The 17,872-nt window shown below is 50.5% G+C and overlaps 2 protein-coding genes and 1 non-coding gene across 3 annotated transcripts; all 3 read left to right on the top strand.

Annotated features, from left to right (window-relative positions):
* The first annotated feature begins 351 nt into the window (after positions 1-351).
* Positions 352-1,983, top strand: LOC124680597. Its single transcript, XM_047215665.1, has one exon. It carries the CDS (start codon positions 352-354, stop codon positions 1,981-1,983), a length of 1,632 nt encoding a protein of 543 aa, XP_047071621.1.
* Positions 1,984-15,188: 13,205 nt separating this feature from the next.
* Positions 15,189-16,575, top strand: LOC124680590 (11-beta-hydroxysteroid dehydrogenase B-like). The gene is made up of 4 exons (XM_047215656.1): positions 15,189-15,567; positions 15,651-15,736; positions 15,827-15,958; positions 16,039-16,575. The coding sequence occupies exons 1-4, from the start codon at positions 15,189-15,191 to the stop codon at positions 16,573-16,575; spliced, it is 1,134 nt and encodes a 377-aa protein (XP_047071612.1).
* An 838-nt stretch (positions 16,576-17,413) lies between these two features.
* TRNAS-AGA lies at positions 17,414-17,495 on the top strand. Its single transcript has one exon. It is a non-coding gene; the product is annotated as a tRNA-Ser (tRNA).
* Positions 17,496-17,872: the final 377 nt, after the last annotated feature.

Here is a 17,872-nt window from a genome sequence, read left to right as displayed (position 1 = left end):
CCCCAGCTCCTGAAGCCCATAGTCTACTGCTAGTCGGGCGAGCGAACGAGACCGCCGCACGCCAAGAAGTTTGTGCGGCGCTTACGCATGGAATTTTCCCTATTTGCAGTCTTGATCTTTGCTGGAATGAAACAAGACGACAAGCCCGTTGCTGGCAGGAAAAAATGGCTTGTCGTGAGTCATCCGTTAGTCCAGTTGGAACTAGTCCTTGGCAAGTTCACACTCACTGCATATGCCATTGGCTAGCAGCTTAATTCATCACCAGCTCTGCAGCTGGCTGCTATATAAGCTGAGGAATACTACAATGGGTAGCACAACGTAAGCTGAGCAATACTAGCTAGAATGGCAAGCATGGTCGTGGGCGCATCATCCTTGCCTCGATGGGGTAGCTGCTCTCTCCATGGCCTCAACACGGAGGTCCGCACGGGGCTAGACAGAGACGCTCTCCCAGGCGCTAGCGGCGGCGGCATTAGAATCCCTCCATATTTCTGGGGCGAGAGTCAGGTGCCCGACGCCGAGCTTGGCTTCCCCGTGTACACGGGCTACTCGGAGGCGAGGGCCTTGATCGGCGAGGGAGCCACGGCGGATCTGACAAGGCTGTCACGCCAGGCCCAAGACATGGTGGCCGAGATGTTTGCTAGCATCGGCGGAGGCCAAGAGGAAGCGGCGAGCGGGCCCAGGGTGGTGCAGCTGCGGCTATCGCCGGAGCTCGCCCTGTGGAAAAACACCCAACACGCAATCGGCAACGTGCTTCCACCTAAAGGCAAGGGCCTGAGGCAAGCCTCGCCGCAGGTACTCGCCCAGCTTGGCGCCACCGACTGGCCCGAGGCCATCACCACCAACAATGCCCTGTTCGGCGGTGGCAGCACCGCCATGCTCATTGGCGCCGCCGACCTGCACACCATGTTCTCCAACTATGTGACCGACATGGCCGTTTACTACGAGTATGGGTACAACCACGTGTTCCCTCACCTCCACGGGATGCTGCAGGATGGGCTCGCCGACGCCCACGCGCTGGCCACCCCTTGCGGCCAGGAGCGCCGGGAGGCCGTCGCCGTAGGCCTCCCCTACATCCAGGGCAAGATCGCGATGGAGGTGGCGGACAGAACACGTCTCAAGGACTTCTCCGCGCAGATGGATCGTCGTGCCGCCCAGATCATTTTCCTCTTTGACTGCAGCGTGCTGGGCATTGGAGCCGAGGCCACAGCCCGGGGCTTCGACGCCGGCGCCGTCATGAGCGACCTAATCTTGAGCGTGAACAGCCACGACGTCCTCGACGTGGGCTCCGACTTGGTCAACTCCGAGATCATGAACTCATTCCTCAACGTCGCCGACATCGCCGCCTCGGGCGTCGTGAGCGAGCCGGCGCTCCGGGCCATCTACGACGCATACGCTGCCACGGGCGCCCGGCTGTTCACCCAGAGGTGGCATGAGCCCTCGGCCCGGATGGTCGCCAATGAATACATCTGGCACATCGCCAACGACCGGCACATGCTCTTCCGCCGCGCCCTCCTGGGATGGCCCAAGGCCCGCAAGTCGCCGGCGTCACCCCAGCGTGAGGCCGACTTCGACGAGGTCTTCGACGCCGACTTCCACACCACCGGCTTCAGCAGGCCCATCGACCCTGAATACGCCTGCGACGGCGAGGAAACCTGCAACCATGTGCGCCGGTTCCTCGACCGCCAGGATGAAGACCTGCTCAGCAGCTTCTGGTGGTCCCTCGTCACCGGCCCGCTTGAGTACATCCGGCAGGGTGAGGTGGACGAGAAGCACGAGGAGCACCTCATCGAATCCTCGCGCATGCAAATGGCCCAGCTCTTGTCCAAGGGCCTTGTCCTCGAACTGACCTGGCTCCTCGCCCATGCGAGCCACCATGCCTGGCAGGTGAACTACATGTACGAGGCCGCCATGTTTGGAAGCATCTTGGATGGGGGCGCGTTGATAGGCAAGCTTGACCGGGAAGAGAAGGGCTCCATCGACTGATCCAGGCAAGCTTCTCCGTGATTTCGCTGCCCTACCCAACGCCGACACTGTTGTCTACATGCTATCCTAAACCCTAAACCTGATTATCCCGGTGATGTGCACGTGCTATCCTGCACGAGCTTTTTCGCATGCGATCCGCCAAGCTGTTACTGTATTTCATTTTCACGTCCATGTATTTCGTCATTTCTTTATGTGTTTTTTCCTATTTTCCCATGTAACCGTCTCTACTTTGTAGTTTGTACCCTCCTTTATTCAGTTATTAATTATATGTCCACTTTGTTTCTCGAATTGTCCATCCTGTATTTGTTATGTTAAAATATGTTATGTTAAAAATTGTAAGGTGTCAGCGCATTGCTACGACCTTATAATTTGCACATGTCACTTTTCCATCACAACATAAATTCAATCTAGATCTCTCGTAGTTTACATAGTATGAGAGCTAATACGAGAAATGTGGAGTCCTTTATCCTCAACCCTAGCCTCCATACCTCCCGTCACCTCCATGGTCAGCGTACATCCTATGCACGAAAATCATTTCATGTGGAAGGTTTAGTTCCTCGCCTATCTTCACGAACACCAGCTTATTATGGGCAACGTCAATGGCTGCGAGGCGGCGCCGCCCACAACGACCATTGTACAATGGCCATGGATGGTCATCCCCCATGTGGCCAACACTGACCACACCACCTGGTACACCAAGAAACAAACACCCTTGATTGTGCGCCTAGCGCCTAGCCGGTCCGTAGCTGTAGTTGCTTGAATTGATCAAGAATGTGAAACACACACGTGCATAAAATCCAAGGCAACAAAGAGGCAAATAATGTCAATGGACGAGGTGAGAAGAAGATTCCCAGTTGGGTGGGGGGCTCGTTGTCCGTGTTAAGTATCGATGGGAAAAGCCCTCATAGGCGAGAGAGGATTGCGACCTAGGTAGAATACTACTCTATGCTGTGTCGAAATGTTCGTATATAAATTATAAAACATACGTGAAAATTCAAGAATTACAAGTCTAACATTCTCCCTTAATCGAAACCTTGAGAGATATTGAGATTATGCTTGGATTCAGCGAAAGCCAATCTTTTTTAAATCCATCGGCACAACCTCACCCTTGGCGGAAATATCAACCAATTTGCTAGCAAAAGAAATATCAACCAATTTGCCAGACCGAATGCATGCGTATTTGGTCGCTGAGAAGTACAACAAAATTAACATGCCACCGGTCAGTCAAATTTGGTATTTAATTTACAGCACGAGGCATAATGCACGTAGCATGTACTAGCCAGATCTTGTAGATACAAACTTCATCTTGGAGTCAGACAGATAGACAGATAGAGCTAGATTTTTCTTCAACCTTGGCGAACAGTCGCAGCAAACACACCACGAGGAACGGAACTGCCGCTAGCTAGTTAGAATTTGTTAGACTTTACGGCTGCATGCAATGCAATCATTCACACTGGCATGTAGAACGATCATTCTCGAGAAAGGTGAACTCTGTCACCAAAGAAAACAGTGAAGGTCTTACTGCAAAGGTAGATGAGTTTATATGCATGACTAAAGATAATGAAACCTAAGGTAATACCACCGCAGATGCTAAGGTTGGAGAGATAGACTTCATAGCATGTAACAATCCTTACCCTGTTTGGATGAATAAAATTATAGCTCAAAATTTCAAATATCATATCCTAGTCCAGTAGGAGTTCCAAACATTTACAATGGAGGTAATAATAATGACAACCGCCAATCCCTTGAAGATTATCTTAAAAATTTTATACAACCTCAAAATGAGCAAACTACCATATTATTGAAATGATAGGGAATCATGAAACTGCAACACGACAACTATCTAAGCAAGTTTTTGTTACGAAAAACGATATACGTGAGCGAAGCAAGGAGAAGTACAAACTGTACATCGAGGGGATGAAGGAGGCGGCGGAGCCCGCGATATAGGCCGACCCGGCAAAGGAGGAGACAGAGAAGGTCTAGGCGGTGGCATTGGCGGATATGTTCACGCAAGTGGCGGCATTGAGGACCATGACCTATGATAACCTGGTGGAGGCCCAAACATCTATTGTGGGTACCCGAGCTGCCCTGGCAACCGGCGGCCGACGCGTGGGTGGATGCAGACTTCAACAACGCTGTTCGTGTCATTTTAGACTGCCCAACGCGACGAAGCCGCCCGCTAGATCATGGCTACTGAGCGGTAGACCCTGGTGGACATTAGGGCGGCCAAACGCAGCGACGTCCAAGGCTCAATGACAGTGGCCCATCATACGGTGCGCGAGGTGTTGGTGGAGCCGGCGGACGAAGGTGGACTAGGGGAACAACGAGATGGAGGAGGCATCAGCGGTGATGGTGGAGGAGGCGAGGGACTAGGCTCGCTAGAAAGTCGACCTGGAGCTGGTGTTGCTGCGGATAGATCCTGCTGGGACGCTGCCATGGCGGAGGCGATAAAACGCTGGAAGGCGGAGGAGGATAGGGACAAACGCCATCGCGAGCTAGACAAGGCGGATTGCATGGCCCTGTATACAATCCAATGGCGAGGGGTGGGGCTCGCGCCCGGTCCCTGACTGCGCCGGTCCCTTTTGGCCACACCGGCAGCTAGTATGGCGCGCAACGGCAAGTATGTACGGCCATCTTAGTTTTGGTTAAATTAAATCCTCATTGTGAAGATTGTTCAGTTTGGCCAAATATAATGCAAAACTCCTGAACTATTTTGCAAGTCACTCACTTGCGGACTAGGGGTGGACGTGAGAGAACTGTTGGACTTAGAGCATTTCCAGCCGCGTCCTCCAAAGCATCCCCAAATCGCGTCGGATTTAGCGTTTGGGGGACGTGTTTTGTTCGTGCCGCGTTTGGGGGACGTCGCTCCCCAGCCGCGTCCCCCAAACGCCTCCCCCAAACATTTAAAATACTTTTTTGACATTTTTATTTCAATTTCCACAAACTAATACATAATTGGGAACGTGGTTTACACGAAGACACGGTTCGGAACATGGTTTTCCACAAACTAATACATAGTTTGAACCATGGTGGACACAAATATAAAATTTTGCAAAGAAACTCAACCTAACTAGGCCGTGCATCGAAGGTTTCCTGTGTTCGCTGCTAAGAAAGAACACTCGAGGGCACACCCAGTCACCTAAACTGGAAAATCCAGCGGGAGGATGGTGCCCTTGTTGGTTCTACCGATGAGGCGAACATCCAGAAACTTCCGTGCACGTGTTCGCTGCGAAGAAACAACACTCAGTCGTCCTCCTCGTCGGTGCTGTCACCGTGGTAGTCCCGGCGGTAGCGCGTCTCGTCGAAGACCTTGACGCTCATGTCCCTGTCGCCGAAGTAGGAGAACAGGAGGATGAAGCCGGCTTCGAGGCTGTGGTGCCGCGCGAACTTCTCCCAGCCGATGTTGAGATACATCTTGCCGCGCGCGTCGTAGATCACGTCGATGATCCACCGGTAGTAGCCGCACGCAGCCTCCCGTAGATGCATCGTGCGCGGGCGGTCGTCACCGGCGACGTAGTCGGCGAAGGAGTCCGGCAGCCTCTGGATGCCGCGTGGGTCGCCCTTGAGGACGAGGACGAACTCGAACAGCACGTCCGGCTCCACGTCCATCTCCGACAATGAAGCCGACGGCGTGGGAGGCGACAGCGAGCGTTCAGCTCTGCCGCGGCCACGACCACGACCACGACCACGGCCGCGAGGTCGGCCTCCGCCTCTACCAGACATAGCATCGAGTCTTGTTGAGATGGTGGCGGCTAGAGTTTGTGAGAGAGGCGCTAGGGTTTGTGTGTGAGAGGGACGATGAGAGGCGGCCCTTTTATAGGCCGGAGGGAGGCGGAGGAGCGGTGGCGCTCATTAACGCCGGCACGCAGAGCTAGGCGCGACGGGACGCGTCGCTGCGCCTCTGCGGGAACTGCACCGTCGCTGTGGGAACTGTACCGTCGTTGCAAAGCCAATAACTTCTAACCGTCGCGAGGTAGGCGACGGTTAGGTTAAAATTTATTGTGCCGCTGACGAGTTGGCCCCGCCACTCCCCGCCTCGCTTTTCGGTGTGTCCGGCGTCCTCGGTGCGTCCCCTGTGGGATGGGGATGGGCTCAGGGCGCCGGACACCGTATCGGGGCGCCGGACAAAATTCGGGTTTGGGGGACGCGGCTGGAACGGTTTTTTGGTCCGGCGCGCCCCAAATTGCTTTAGGTACGCTTTGGGGGACGCGGCCGGAGATGCTGTTAATCCTAGCATGCAACGTCGACTCGCTGAATACTCTCCGGCGGTACATGCACGTTGCACTCACTAGTAAAGCTTAGCTCGAACCAACTTCAGGCCAGACGCACACATGTAGCAGGAACTAAGAGCATCCCCACTCGTTGGCGCTCCCCACGCCCAAATCCGGCGAAATTTTCGTCCGGATTGGATGAAGATTTGGCGTGGGGAGCGCCGAAGTTCCAGCCGTCCCCCCGGCAGGAACCCCCAACCTCGACCATTTGACATATTTCAAACAAATTCAACATAAAATTTAACAAGTTCGGCAAACAAGAGGACGAAAATTGCTGAAACAAATTCGGCGATAACGAGTACAATGTTTAACAAGTGCTGAAACAAATGAAGCACACAAATTTCACAATTTTTCAAACAAATTAAGACAGACTAGTTGGCGTCGGCGTTGGCGTTGCCTCGGAGCCTCCATATGTGCTCCACCGGATCATCTTGCAGCAGACTGGTGCATTGTAGAGTCTCGAATCTCCCGGCGCATAGCAATGAAGGCGGCCCATGATGGAGGCACCTGGTGATTAGGCTGTGCAAGAGGACCCTCTCTCTCATATGGTGCTTCTTGCTCAGCCGGAGGAACCGGATGCTTTCGCTCATCTTCAATAATCATGTTGTGTAGGCACACACAGCAGTTCATCACCTCCCACATCCGATCTTTGGACCAAGTCATAGCGGGGAACCGGACGACAAGCAAATCTCTGCTGTAGGACACCAAATGCTCGCTCGACGTCTTTTCGGCAAGCTTCTTGTTTCTTGACAAACTCGCAAAGTTTGGGGGTGCTAGGGTTGGAGATCGTCTTCACAAATGTTGCCCACTTTGGATAGATACCGTCCGCAAGGTAGTATCCTTTGTTGTAGTGCCGACCATTGATCACATAGTCCACCGGGGGAGCATGACCCTCAACAAGCTTGGAAAAGACCGGGGAGCAGTTTAGGACGTTGATGTCATTGTTGGATCCAGGCATACCAAAGAAAGAGTGCCAAATCCAAAGATCATGGGTAGCCACTGCTTCAAGTATCACAGTGCAGCCTTTTTTGTGACCCTTGTACATTTCCTGCCACGCAAACGGACAGTTCTTCCATTGCCAATGCATGCAGTCAATGCTTCCAAGCATCCCTGGAAAACCTCTAGCTTCATTTGTTGCAAGGATCCTCTGAGTGTCTTCGACAGTGGGTGATCTCAAGTAATAGTCCCCGAACACTGCTATGACGGCCCTGCAGAACCGGTAGAAACAATCAAGGGCGGTGGACTCCGCCATCCGAAGATAGTCATCTGCAGTATCACCGGGAGCTCCATTTGCCAGCATCCTCATAGCCACTGTGCACTTCTGCAGTGACGAAAATCCAACCAAACCAGTGCAATCCGCCTTGCATCTGAAGTAGGGATCAAAGTGGCGGATGGCATACACAATTTGCAATCCGCCTTGCATCCTGAAACGACGCCGGAAAACACTCTCACCGTGCAATGGATTGTCGGCGAAGTAGTCGGCGTACAACATGCAGTAGCCCTCCATTCGCTGTCTCGGCTTGCACTTCCGGCGACCTCGTGCCGACCCACCACGCCGACGAGTTGCCGGTCCGGCGTACATGCTTGCCAAGCAACCAAGGATCATCATGTGCTCGTCGTCTTGGGCGGCTGCTGCCATCTCTTCTTGCATAAGCTCGACGAACATCTGCTCCTCCTCTTCGTCCGAGTCCATGGCCGGCGAGGCAAATGGACGAACACCCGACGGGCGTGGTCGAGGCAACCCGAGCCGCGAGCGACGACGAGCAAGCAGGCCGGAAAACAGGCCGGCGGAAGAGCAGCCGGATAGGCCGTCGTCCAAACACGGCGGAATATAGGCAGGTGGGGAAGGAGTGGCGGCGCAATCCGGGCAACAAGCCGGCGGGGTGGTGCCGGCGGCGAGAGAGATACGAGGGGTGGGGGAGATTTTGAGCGACGTGGCGGTGGGGTTCGTGCGTCGAGTCACCGACAGATCGGGCCCTTCCCCGCTTTTCACTCGTCCGGAGTCCCCGAGAACTCCCCGGGGGGCCGGGGGGCGTGGGATCGCCGGATGAATTTAGGCCCAAATCCGGACGAAAACGAGGAACCGGGGGCGCGACTGGGCCGAATTTCGCCGTCCGGATGGAAAAAACGCTCGCCGGGGGCCTCCTCGGGGGGACGAGTGGAGATGCTCTAACTCGCCGAGACTTAGTCACGTACTCCCTCCATTCTCAAATAAGTGAACATCTAGCCTCAGACTTTATCCATGAAAGAGTGTATTTTTATGTTTTCAATGTACTTTAAATTAGCAAAAGTTATTTCTCTTTCATCGCACGAAAATCAAACCCAACAATATTCAACACATGTTATCTTAATTTTATACATGTACTTAGCCTATTGGAGATGAAATAATTAAAAAGGAGAGAGATGTTGGTTGCATCTTCCCAATGCAATTTTTCTCTCTTTTTGGACGTCCACTTATTTGTGGATGGAGGGAGTAACTAGCTTGCTAAGCAAGCACACGGGTTGATGGATCCCTAGTGCTAGGATATGTAACACACGGAAACACAAATCGTATCCAGCTTAGATTTTCCAAAACAAAAAAAAAAGCTCTGCCCTTTCCATCTCTTGTAATAAGTGATAATGGATTTATCGTGACTTGATATTTTATTTTTAATAAAGCAAGCCGTGTGCATCTATTGATGCAGAGTCTGAGGCTATGCTCCTTTATCGATTTTTTTTTTGTTGATTAGCCACTAGGCAGAGCTGCATATAGCACCTAGCTAGTTACTTTTCTTTGTATTTCTTCTGTCTCGGTGGATTACAGATTACACGGGTAGGTCAGCATTTATACACGCACCGCAGGAATAAGATTAGCTACTAATTGGTATAGAGTTCTTATCCTACACGGAGACCTAGACATAGACATATTACGTCTCTAACGCACACGACGCCATACCTGTGTCGTTCGTGTTTACCGTTTCTAACGAGGACGCGTGAGCAGTCCGTGGAGTATTTCCAATCTCGTTCTGCAGCATCGAGCCGCTGTGCTAGGTTTTTCTTTGACCAAAAGGTCCAAAACAAACCAACAACCTCTATCTGTTTCGTCGGGCCTGTGCAGATGGGGTAATCTTTTTCCTCTGTTCGTCTCGATAGTCGATATCTCCGTGTTAAGTCAGCCGCCGATGGAAGGACCGACCTCGCCGGCTAAGCCAAAGGTAAACAACTCCGATCCCCATGCCAATTATTCATAACTAGCAGTTGTGGTTGGTTCGACCTCTTCACTTCGTGGAAGATTAGGCTTTGTTCGTGCTGGAGTATTATGCACTAGTAGAAAAAGGGTGAATAATCCCGGTTGATAAAATGATAAGGGCAACTCTTTTCTATATATTCGGCAGCTAAGATTTATATTATTTTTTCTATAGCAATCAGAGGTGGAAGATCTTCTTAGTGCGCTTCCTGACGATGTTTTACTGTGTATCATCGGGAGAGTCGACTTAGTTACCGCGGTGAGGACAAGTTTGCTGTCAACGCGATGGAGGCCGCTTCCTTGGTTGATGCCCGACCTTCACATTGATGTTGAGGATTTCATGCTTGATCCATGCTCTAAGCCTAATGAGGCTAGTGCCATCCAGGACGCGATGCTCACTATAGTTGCTGCAACCAAGAGTTTATTTTGTAAACCTACAAGAGAATCTGTCGCAAGTTTGAAGCTTACACTCTACTTAATCGACACTTTCTTGAGCGATATTGGCCCACTAGTATGCGATGCAATTGACTGTGGTCTGCTGAAAGATTTGGACCTTGCCATTCTCGACGAGAAGGAACCTTTTGCATGGTCTGACTCGGATCTGTTAAAACGTGCCCAAGACATGGATGGATTTTTCCGTGCCTACCCTAGTGTCCACTATTGCCTCACAAGACTCTCTCTATACAGTCTGAATTTTATCCACCTGGACATGAACCATATCTTGTTTGACTGCTGCCCGCAACTGAAGCATTTAACCCTCTCTTTTTGTCATGCTGGTCGAGCCGGTCAGTGGAAGATAGATGCACCAAAGTCAAAACTCTGTTCTTGAGCTTGACAGGTGTCTCTTTGAGAGAATTGAGCTGATATCCCTTCCAAAACTGGAGAAGGTCAAGCGAGTCTGTTGGACATCTAACTGTCCCCCCTTGTCTTTCGGTTTTGTTCCATCCCTTGAGGAATTGGACCTCCAACATTTTATGTACCTTGATCAGCATTTTTTTAAATTAAGTGAGATTCTACATGGAACGGCAGGCATACACACTCTCACATTGGATTTCTTAGGAAATACAGTAAGTATTTGTTCAATTTTGTCTTCTGTTTTTTTTTCTTTTCGAGGTTTTTTTCTTCCTGTTTTCAACTTTTCATGTTATCGAAGTTATCCTAGTTAGTAGTATACATAGACATGCTTCTATATGATAGAGAACGAAGAGCTATAAAATGAACTAAATTCTGTACAAAAGCTATCGTGAAAGTGCACCTAGTGGTATTCAGAAACTGCACAAAGATCATCGGTAAGGCCCATAGGCGGATCTACCATACCTTTTTGCCCGGGCAGCCGCCCAGGCCGGCCGACAAGCCTATTTTCGTCCTAATTTTATATGTATTTGATAAAAATTTAGCACAATAAGCCTGTTTGCCCAGGTTTCAATTTTTTTTGTGTGTCTGCCTATGGTAAGGCCATACAAATACATTTTAAGCAAGCCCTTGTATAATCTGCTAGCATGATGTCACTCCTTGAAGGAAGTTTGGCTAAACTTGTTTAATATTTCAATTTCAACCCATTCACCATTGTTTTCTAGAATAGAGTTTCGTGATACAATGTGTCAAATCTATCTCTGGATCTCTAAAATCTTCCAGTAAATACGTGTGTCACATGCAGTGCAAACAATTGCATGAATTATTTTATCTCATGACCAGATTTGGCTGCTGCAACCTGAAATCAAGCAACTCGCCTCCGCATTCAGCAGGCTAAGGAAGTTGTTCATATTGGGTGTCTTCGTTGAATTTGACCTTCTGTGGACTACAGTCTTTCTTGAGGCTGCTCCCTCAGTCGAAATATTGCATATTGAGGTAGGTACTGTTTCCGTCTTGTAATTACTTTCAGTTTGAGTATGTTTTTCCATTTCGAAATAACATTGTGTAAGCATTTCTTTCATATGCAATTCATAAACACATCTTCGTCGCCACTCTTTGATATTGCTCCGTTTGAAAACAATGTTGTTGTGAACTCTTGTCTATTGTACATCACATAATTAGGAAAATATGATGTTACCGCCTTACTCTCATTCTTTACATTTAGACAAGAGAAGTGATGCTGAATATTTGTATGACCCAAGTTTTTTTTTTATGGTTTCTTATCCAAATACAGGTATTTGAACCATGTGAGATGGAACACGTGCACACCCAATGGCCCGCCCATAAGGCTGGTGCCAATGGAGGCGTTAGTGCGGGCGCTATCGTCCGAGTTGGGGCGGGAGGCGGGCGGGAGTGGGGCGGGACGCTAGCGCCGGGCGCTGGGGCTGGCGCCGGGCGGTACCGCCCGCTGCCGCCCGGCTACCGCCCGCGTTGGAGGCGAGAGCGGGGCGAGAGCGGGGCGAGAGCGGGGCGATAGCGGTGCTAGTGGGGGCGAGAGCGGGGCGAGAGTGGGGCGAGAGCGGGGCGAGAGCTGCCACTATAGCCCGTGCATTGGCACCGTGGGGTGAGAGTGGGGTGAGAGTGAGAGAAAAGCTGACGTGGCGGGGCGGGAGTCGGGCGGTGCATTGGCACCAGCCTAATAGAACCAATCCTGAGTGGGATCTGGACTTCCGCTGCTCCAAGAACTTGGTACTAAGAGAGCTCCACATCGACCGCTTCAGGCCGCTAGAGCAGCAGCTGACGTTTATCAGAGTGATCCTGGATCGGGCTCCCAATCTGCAGATGGTGGTTCTGAGTGAGGATGACGAGGAATGTGATGAATGCGCTGCCATGGCCGAACCGCCCAGTGCGTCAACACGTCTTGCATTTCCGAAGAACAAGACAGAGCAAGACATAGTGGCCAGGCGGGTCACATATGGCACATGCTTCTCAGGACGGATAATTTTTCGGTGATTGACAAGCTGTAAGTGTACATAGAGTGATGATGCTTAATCATAAAGTGTAAGGAGCAATGTTATAGAGTACAGCAGCCGTACTTTCTGATGAAAATGGCCGTTGTTGAGGCAAATACTTGTGCTTTTTAACCTGCGCCGGTGCAGCTAAAAAAGCGCTGACCCGGGCAACAGGAAAAAAAATTGTATAAATATGTCCCGTCAAATCATGATCATTGTTGCTCATCCAAACATAGGTATGGGAACATGCATGCGAAGTGGATAGAGCGTGTAGCTTTTACCCGGAAAGAATTAGTCCTCCGTGGGAGCTGCCCGTGGCTCCAAGAGCTTACTACTACCTTCATTCCGATTTATTAGGGTATAACTCATCACGAGAAAAAAGTTAACCATTAATTTTGTTAACAAAATATGAGATATTTCATAAAATATATATTCATTTGATTATATTTAAGAATAAACTTTTCAAAGGTATAATTTCTATGGTATATTTTTTTAATCAAATTAGTAGTCAAAGCTTCTTCTAAAATACGTAATATCTCTATAAACCGGTACGGAGGGAGCACTGGCGGAGCTCCAAATCACCTGCTTTAGGCCGCTGGAGGAGTAGCTCCAAATCGCCTGCTTTAGGCCACTGGAGAAGTAGCTGACATTTATCAGAGAAATCCTCGAACAGGCTCCCAATATGCAGCTCATAGTTCTGAAAGAAGATCGCCGGAAATGTGATGCCATGCATGACTCTCGTTAAGGGGTTTGTCTACGTAAACAAAAAGAATAACCTAACACGATCACCTAAGATCTATCTATGCTTTAACATAAACCGTCAGGACGATCAACTTATACTCACCAAGAGGATCGCTGAAGACTCGATACCGAAGTTGAGGAAAAACTTGAGCAGGGATCCACCTCACTGAGAGTGTTGCGGAAGACCCGGCGGGCAGAGCTTCGCCCACTTGATGAAGATCTGAAGGCGTTCGGGGACAGCGCTCTGCCTTCTTGTTCCTTTAGGGACGAACGCACAACCCCTCTGCAGTGTTGCATGCTTCCATGCTCTCCTTTCTAGCATGACTTTGTTGTCACGGACGAAATCATACTTAAGTACTATCTTAGATGCAAGAGTATGTAGATAACCTCAACAGAAGAGAACCTGAACATGAGGGAGAGACTTCACGTGGGAGCCTGCGAGAAGAGAAAGCCAACCAAAGGGCTGAATTTTCTGTGTATTGAGAGAGAGGAGGGGCTCCGCTTTATATAGGGGTTGAGGGGGAACCAACTTGGGGAGGGGGCAGCCGCCATCCCCACCATTGGACGCCGGCCCTAGGAATACCCTAGGCCACCCCACCTGGCCCTGCCACCGACCTCACACCTTGGACTTCCTCCGGGAGGCCCCCTCGGGCCTTAGGTGCCCTACATGGGCCTCCGGAGAGGCCCAGCCAGACAGCCCTTAAAGTCAGCCTTCTGGGAGGCCTAGAGGTGGGGCACTTACATGGGCCATATTAGATGTCCATGTGGCTAGCCGAGGATGGTTAGCCATTCGCTCACCCTTCGGGCACTTCGACACTTCATACAAAGGTCTATAACCCTAATTTTCTCTCACGGAATTTCTCGAAACAATTCCGTAAAATTCCTAAAACTATTTCGATTACTCTGGGACATTCCAAAGCTGTTGGAACATTTCCGTTAGTTTCTCTCTCTCATACATATAAAGTATGGGATTAATCGTAATGTGTCCCTGGTATTATTCCGATAACACTGAAATGATTCTGATACTTCACCGACACTATTCGATGTCGCAGAAACTATTCCTGGCATTCTCTCAACCACATACCATGTTTACAACAAATACCTCAAGTACTAGAAAGAACAAATAACACTTTAGCATGTGACTCTGGCATGCCCAATCACTCATAAACATGATTCAGAAACTCTTTCGCCTCAATAACTAACATTAGGATAGCATCCATAATAGCTCATGTTCGTGATTGATTAACTTTCTGTTTTATATTATAGTATCAATCTCATTTCTTCGTGATACCATGAATACCCGAGGTGTGACTTTGGTATCCTCCTGATTCTTTGGAGATTTAAAAATGATTACTCATATCTGCAATTTTATCATTTTTGTGTAGATTAAAATATAAAGTATTTCAAATTGATAGTTTACATGTTTGTGAGATACATTATTGGCTATGTGCATATTTTTAAGAATTTTTAAAACTCAAAAAAAATTATTTTTTATTTATTTAAAAAACAATCACTGGTGCTCATATGCACCAAATCTCTGTGCATTGATGAAGTCATCTTGAACACTTCGCTATTGATGAAAAGGTGGCCTCTCAATTAAAAAAAATATGTAAAACTTTGTGATGAAGTACTCCCTCTCACACAGTTTATTATGTGTGCGCATACCCTTTGGTCGTAAATTTAATCAAGTTAGTATTAGTTATATGTTATAAAAATTATATCATTAGAAAGTTTAGATGTTCTATTTTCTAATGTATAGTTTATTTTATATAATTTAAATTATATAGATCGGTGACTTAGAGATAGGGGAAGACTAATAATAAACTAACGGAGGGAGTACTAATATTTAAGGAAAATAATCGGCCGCGTTGGAGCTACTAACTCTGTTGCTAGGATCTGCCTCCGTGAGGAAGCTGCCAAAGCCTGCCTCCTAGCACATACGTACCCTCGTGGCACCGAGCTCGGTCGTGTCGTGTCCATGGCGGCAGTTGCCACCCATGCACGCACGGCCCTCCTTATCCGCCCACCGAACGCGCAGAACCTCACTGACACAAAACAAGCCACCGTCGTCACTCTCTCACTTCCCTTCCTCGACCGGAAGAAATGGACCGCGTTCTCACCGCGCTGATGGACCTGGTGGTGCCGCCGGCGAGCATGGTGATGCTAGCCTTCGCGTGGCCCACGCTCGCCTTCCTCCGCGCCGCCGAGTGGGCCGTCAAGGCGCTCACCAAGGAGGACATGCGCGACAAGGTGGTCCTCGTCACCGGCGCCTCCTCCGCCATCGGCGAGCAGGTGGCGTACGAGTACGCGCGGCGCGGCGCCAGCCTGGTGCTGGTGGCGCGGCGGGAGCACCGGCTCTTCGCGGTCCGGGACAACGCGCGCGCGCTGGGGGCGGGCCAGGTGCTCGTCGTCGCCGCCGACGTCGTCAGGGAGGACGACTGCCGCAGGCTCGTCGCCGACACCATCAGCTACTTCGGGCAGCGTGAGTGCAACAAACTCTTCCTCCTGCCTGCTCTGTGCTGCCGCGGCAGAGCTCTGCCTCTAATGTTGTGGTGCGCGTTGCAGTGGATCACCTCGTCAACACGGTGAGCCTGGGCCACGACTTCTACTTCGAGGAGGCCGGCGACACCACCGCGTTCCCTCACCTCATGGTACGCATTCATATTCGTGTCCCAACCCAAGATTTGGTCACTGAACCGAAAAGAAATGATCGCTGCTCTGCCCGTGCACTGACTGTACAGGACATCAACTTCTGGGGGAACGTGTACCCGACGTACGCCGCGCTGCCGTACCTGCGCCGGAGCCACGGCCGGATCGTTGTCAACGCCTCCGTCGAGACCTGGCTGCCCATGCCACGGATGAGCCTCTACTCCGTACGTAGTAAAGCCTACCTGCCCGCACTGATCACTCCTTCAGTAATCTCTCTGATCAATCGCCCGGCCTGGGCCTGCAGGCGGCGAAGGCGGCGGTGATCGACTTCTACGAGACGCTGCGGTACGAGGTGAAGGACGACGTGGGCATCACCGTGGCCACGCACGGCTGGATCGGCGGCGAGCCCGGCGCCGGCAGGTTCGCGCTCGAGGAAGGCGCGCCCGCGGCCGCTACGGACCAGACGCAGACGCAGACGCAGCCCCACCTGAAGGTCGACGCGCCGGAGCTGCCGGCGGCGGCAGCCGCGCAGGTGGAGGCGTACGCGCGGGCGGTGGTGGACGGCGCGTGCCGCGGGGACGCCAGGGTGCGGCGGCCCGGCTGGTACGACGTGTTCCTCGTCTTCCGCGCCTTCGCGCCCGACGTGCTCGCCTGGACGTTCCGCCTGCTGCTGTCCACGGCGGCGCCTGCGCCTGCTGCTCCGCGGGCGGTCGTTGCTCCCGCGGGTGTCGCGGCCGCGGCGCTGCCGGCTCCGCCTGTCCGGCCGCTGATCGAGTACCCGGTCACCGCGGCGGGTCGCAGGCCGGCCGGCGCGGTGGCCCAGCTGCACAAGCTCGAGTGAGCGTGCTGCCCAGCTGTGCACGATACCATATTTGCACTCGCTAGTGTAGCGTGCTGTCTACGAACTGATTTCGATGGTTGTTTCAATAAATATACAGTATAAGAAAGAAGAGCTCCGAGTGTATAAGATGATATGAGATACCATGCTGCTCTAATTGAAGTGCATCGTGCGTTTTGTTAAATGAATTTGTGTAGACCTGCAAATTACATGTGCAAGTTAACTGCCAGGCAGGTTCATTATGGGACCTACCTTTCAGGGTAAAAACCCAAGGTCTGGTCTTAATTGGTTGTGCCTGGCAATGATCTTGTTGGAGGCATTATTTTGAGAGCGGGGACTATCTTCAGGGTGAAAACCTAAGATCGTTGATCGGGCGGCGACGGTGTTAGAGCACTGTTCCCTTCTTGGAGGCGTCGTTTTTGGAGAGTCTGTATTTCAGGTGTTGTCTTGGCAGTGGATGTATTGCTGTTGTTAGGCCCGAGATACTGTAGCGGGACTTTTGTTTCTTAGTTTTCTTTTCTTTTTTTGACTGTGTGCATCCGTAGTGCCATTAGGGTGGTGCGTTGTTGCAGAAGCTAGATGTAATTGGTATCTTTTTGATATTAATATATTCCTTTTATCGAAAAAAAGGTTCATTATGGAAAAAGGTTGTGGACACTGTGGCAATATCAGCGTTCTACTTAAAGATTGTGCTAGTATGTAATGTAAGTAAGCTACTTAAACATTATGACAGCATATAATGTAAGCAATTTGTGAGTGCCCGACTGGCTAACTGTCATGTGATCTTACTGTGTCCTGAAACACATGTTATATAGTTACAGGGGAACAAAATGTCATCTGAGTGGTCGTGCCGGAGTGGTTATCGGGCATGACTAGAAATCATGTGGGCTTTGCCCGCGCAGGTTCGAATCCTGCCGACCACGTATTTTGGATATTTTTTTTGTACAATAACTTACTTGCATAAACTGTGAGGGACAAAACACAATATGTAGCCGCAGGACACTTTTTCGATTGAGTTTTTTTTTTCGTACTCTCTCCAACAAATTTCCATTAATTTGGGCGATCTCAAATTGGAATTGAACATTTCAAGTTCCAATGATTGCCTCTTACCCACTAAATTGATTTCAGAGATAAGCATACTATCGCGTTACACCCTTTGCCCCAGTACAACAAAGCTTAGTTCTAAGGATGGCAATTTTATCCACGGATCCGGGTATCCACGGATATCCGGCCCAATGGGTACGGGTATGGAGGGATGATTATGTCCACGGATTTCATGGGGCGGATATCCAATAACTCA

This window comes from Lolium rigidum, unplaced genomic scaffold (assembly GCF_022539505.1).
Source record: "Lolium rigidum isolate FL_2022 unplaced genomic scaffold, APGP_CSIRO_Lrig_0.1 contig_20310_1, whole genome shotgun sequence".
Classification (NCBI taxonomy): Eukaryota; Viridiplantae; Streptophyta; class Magnoliopsida; order Poales; family Poaceae; genus Lolium; species Lolium rigidum.
Note: the sequence above shows the minus strand (reverse complement) of the source record. Positions and strands in the feature narration are given on the sequence as shown.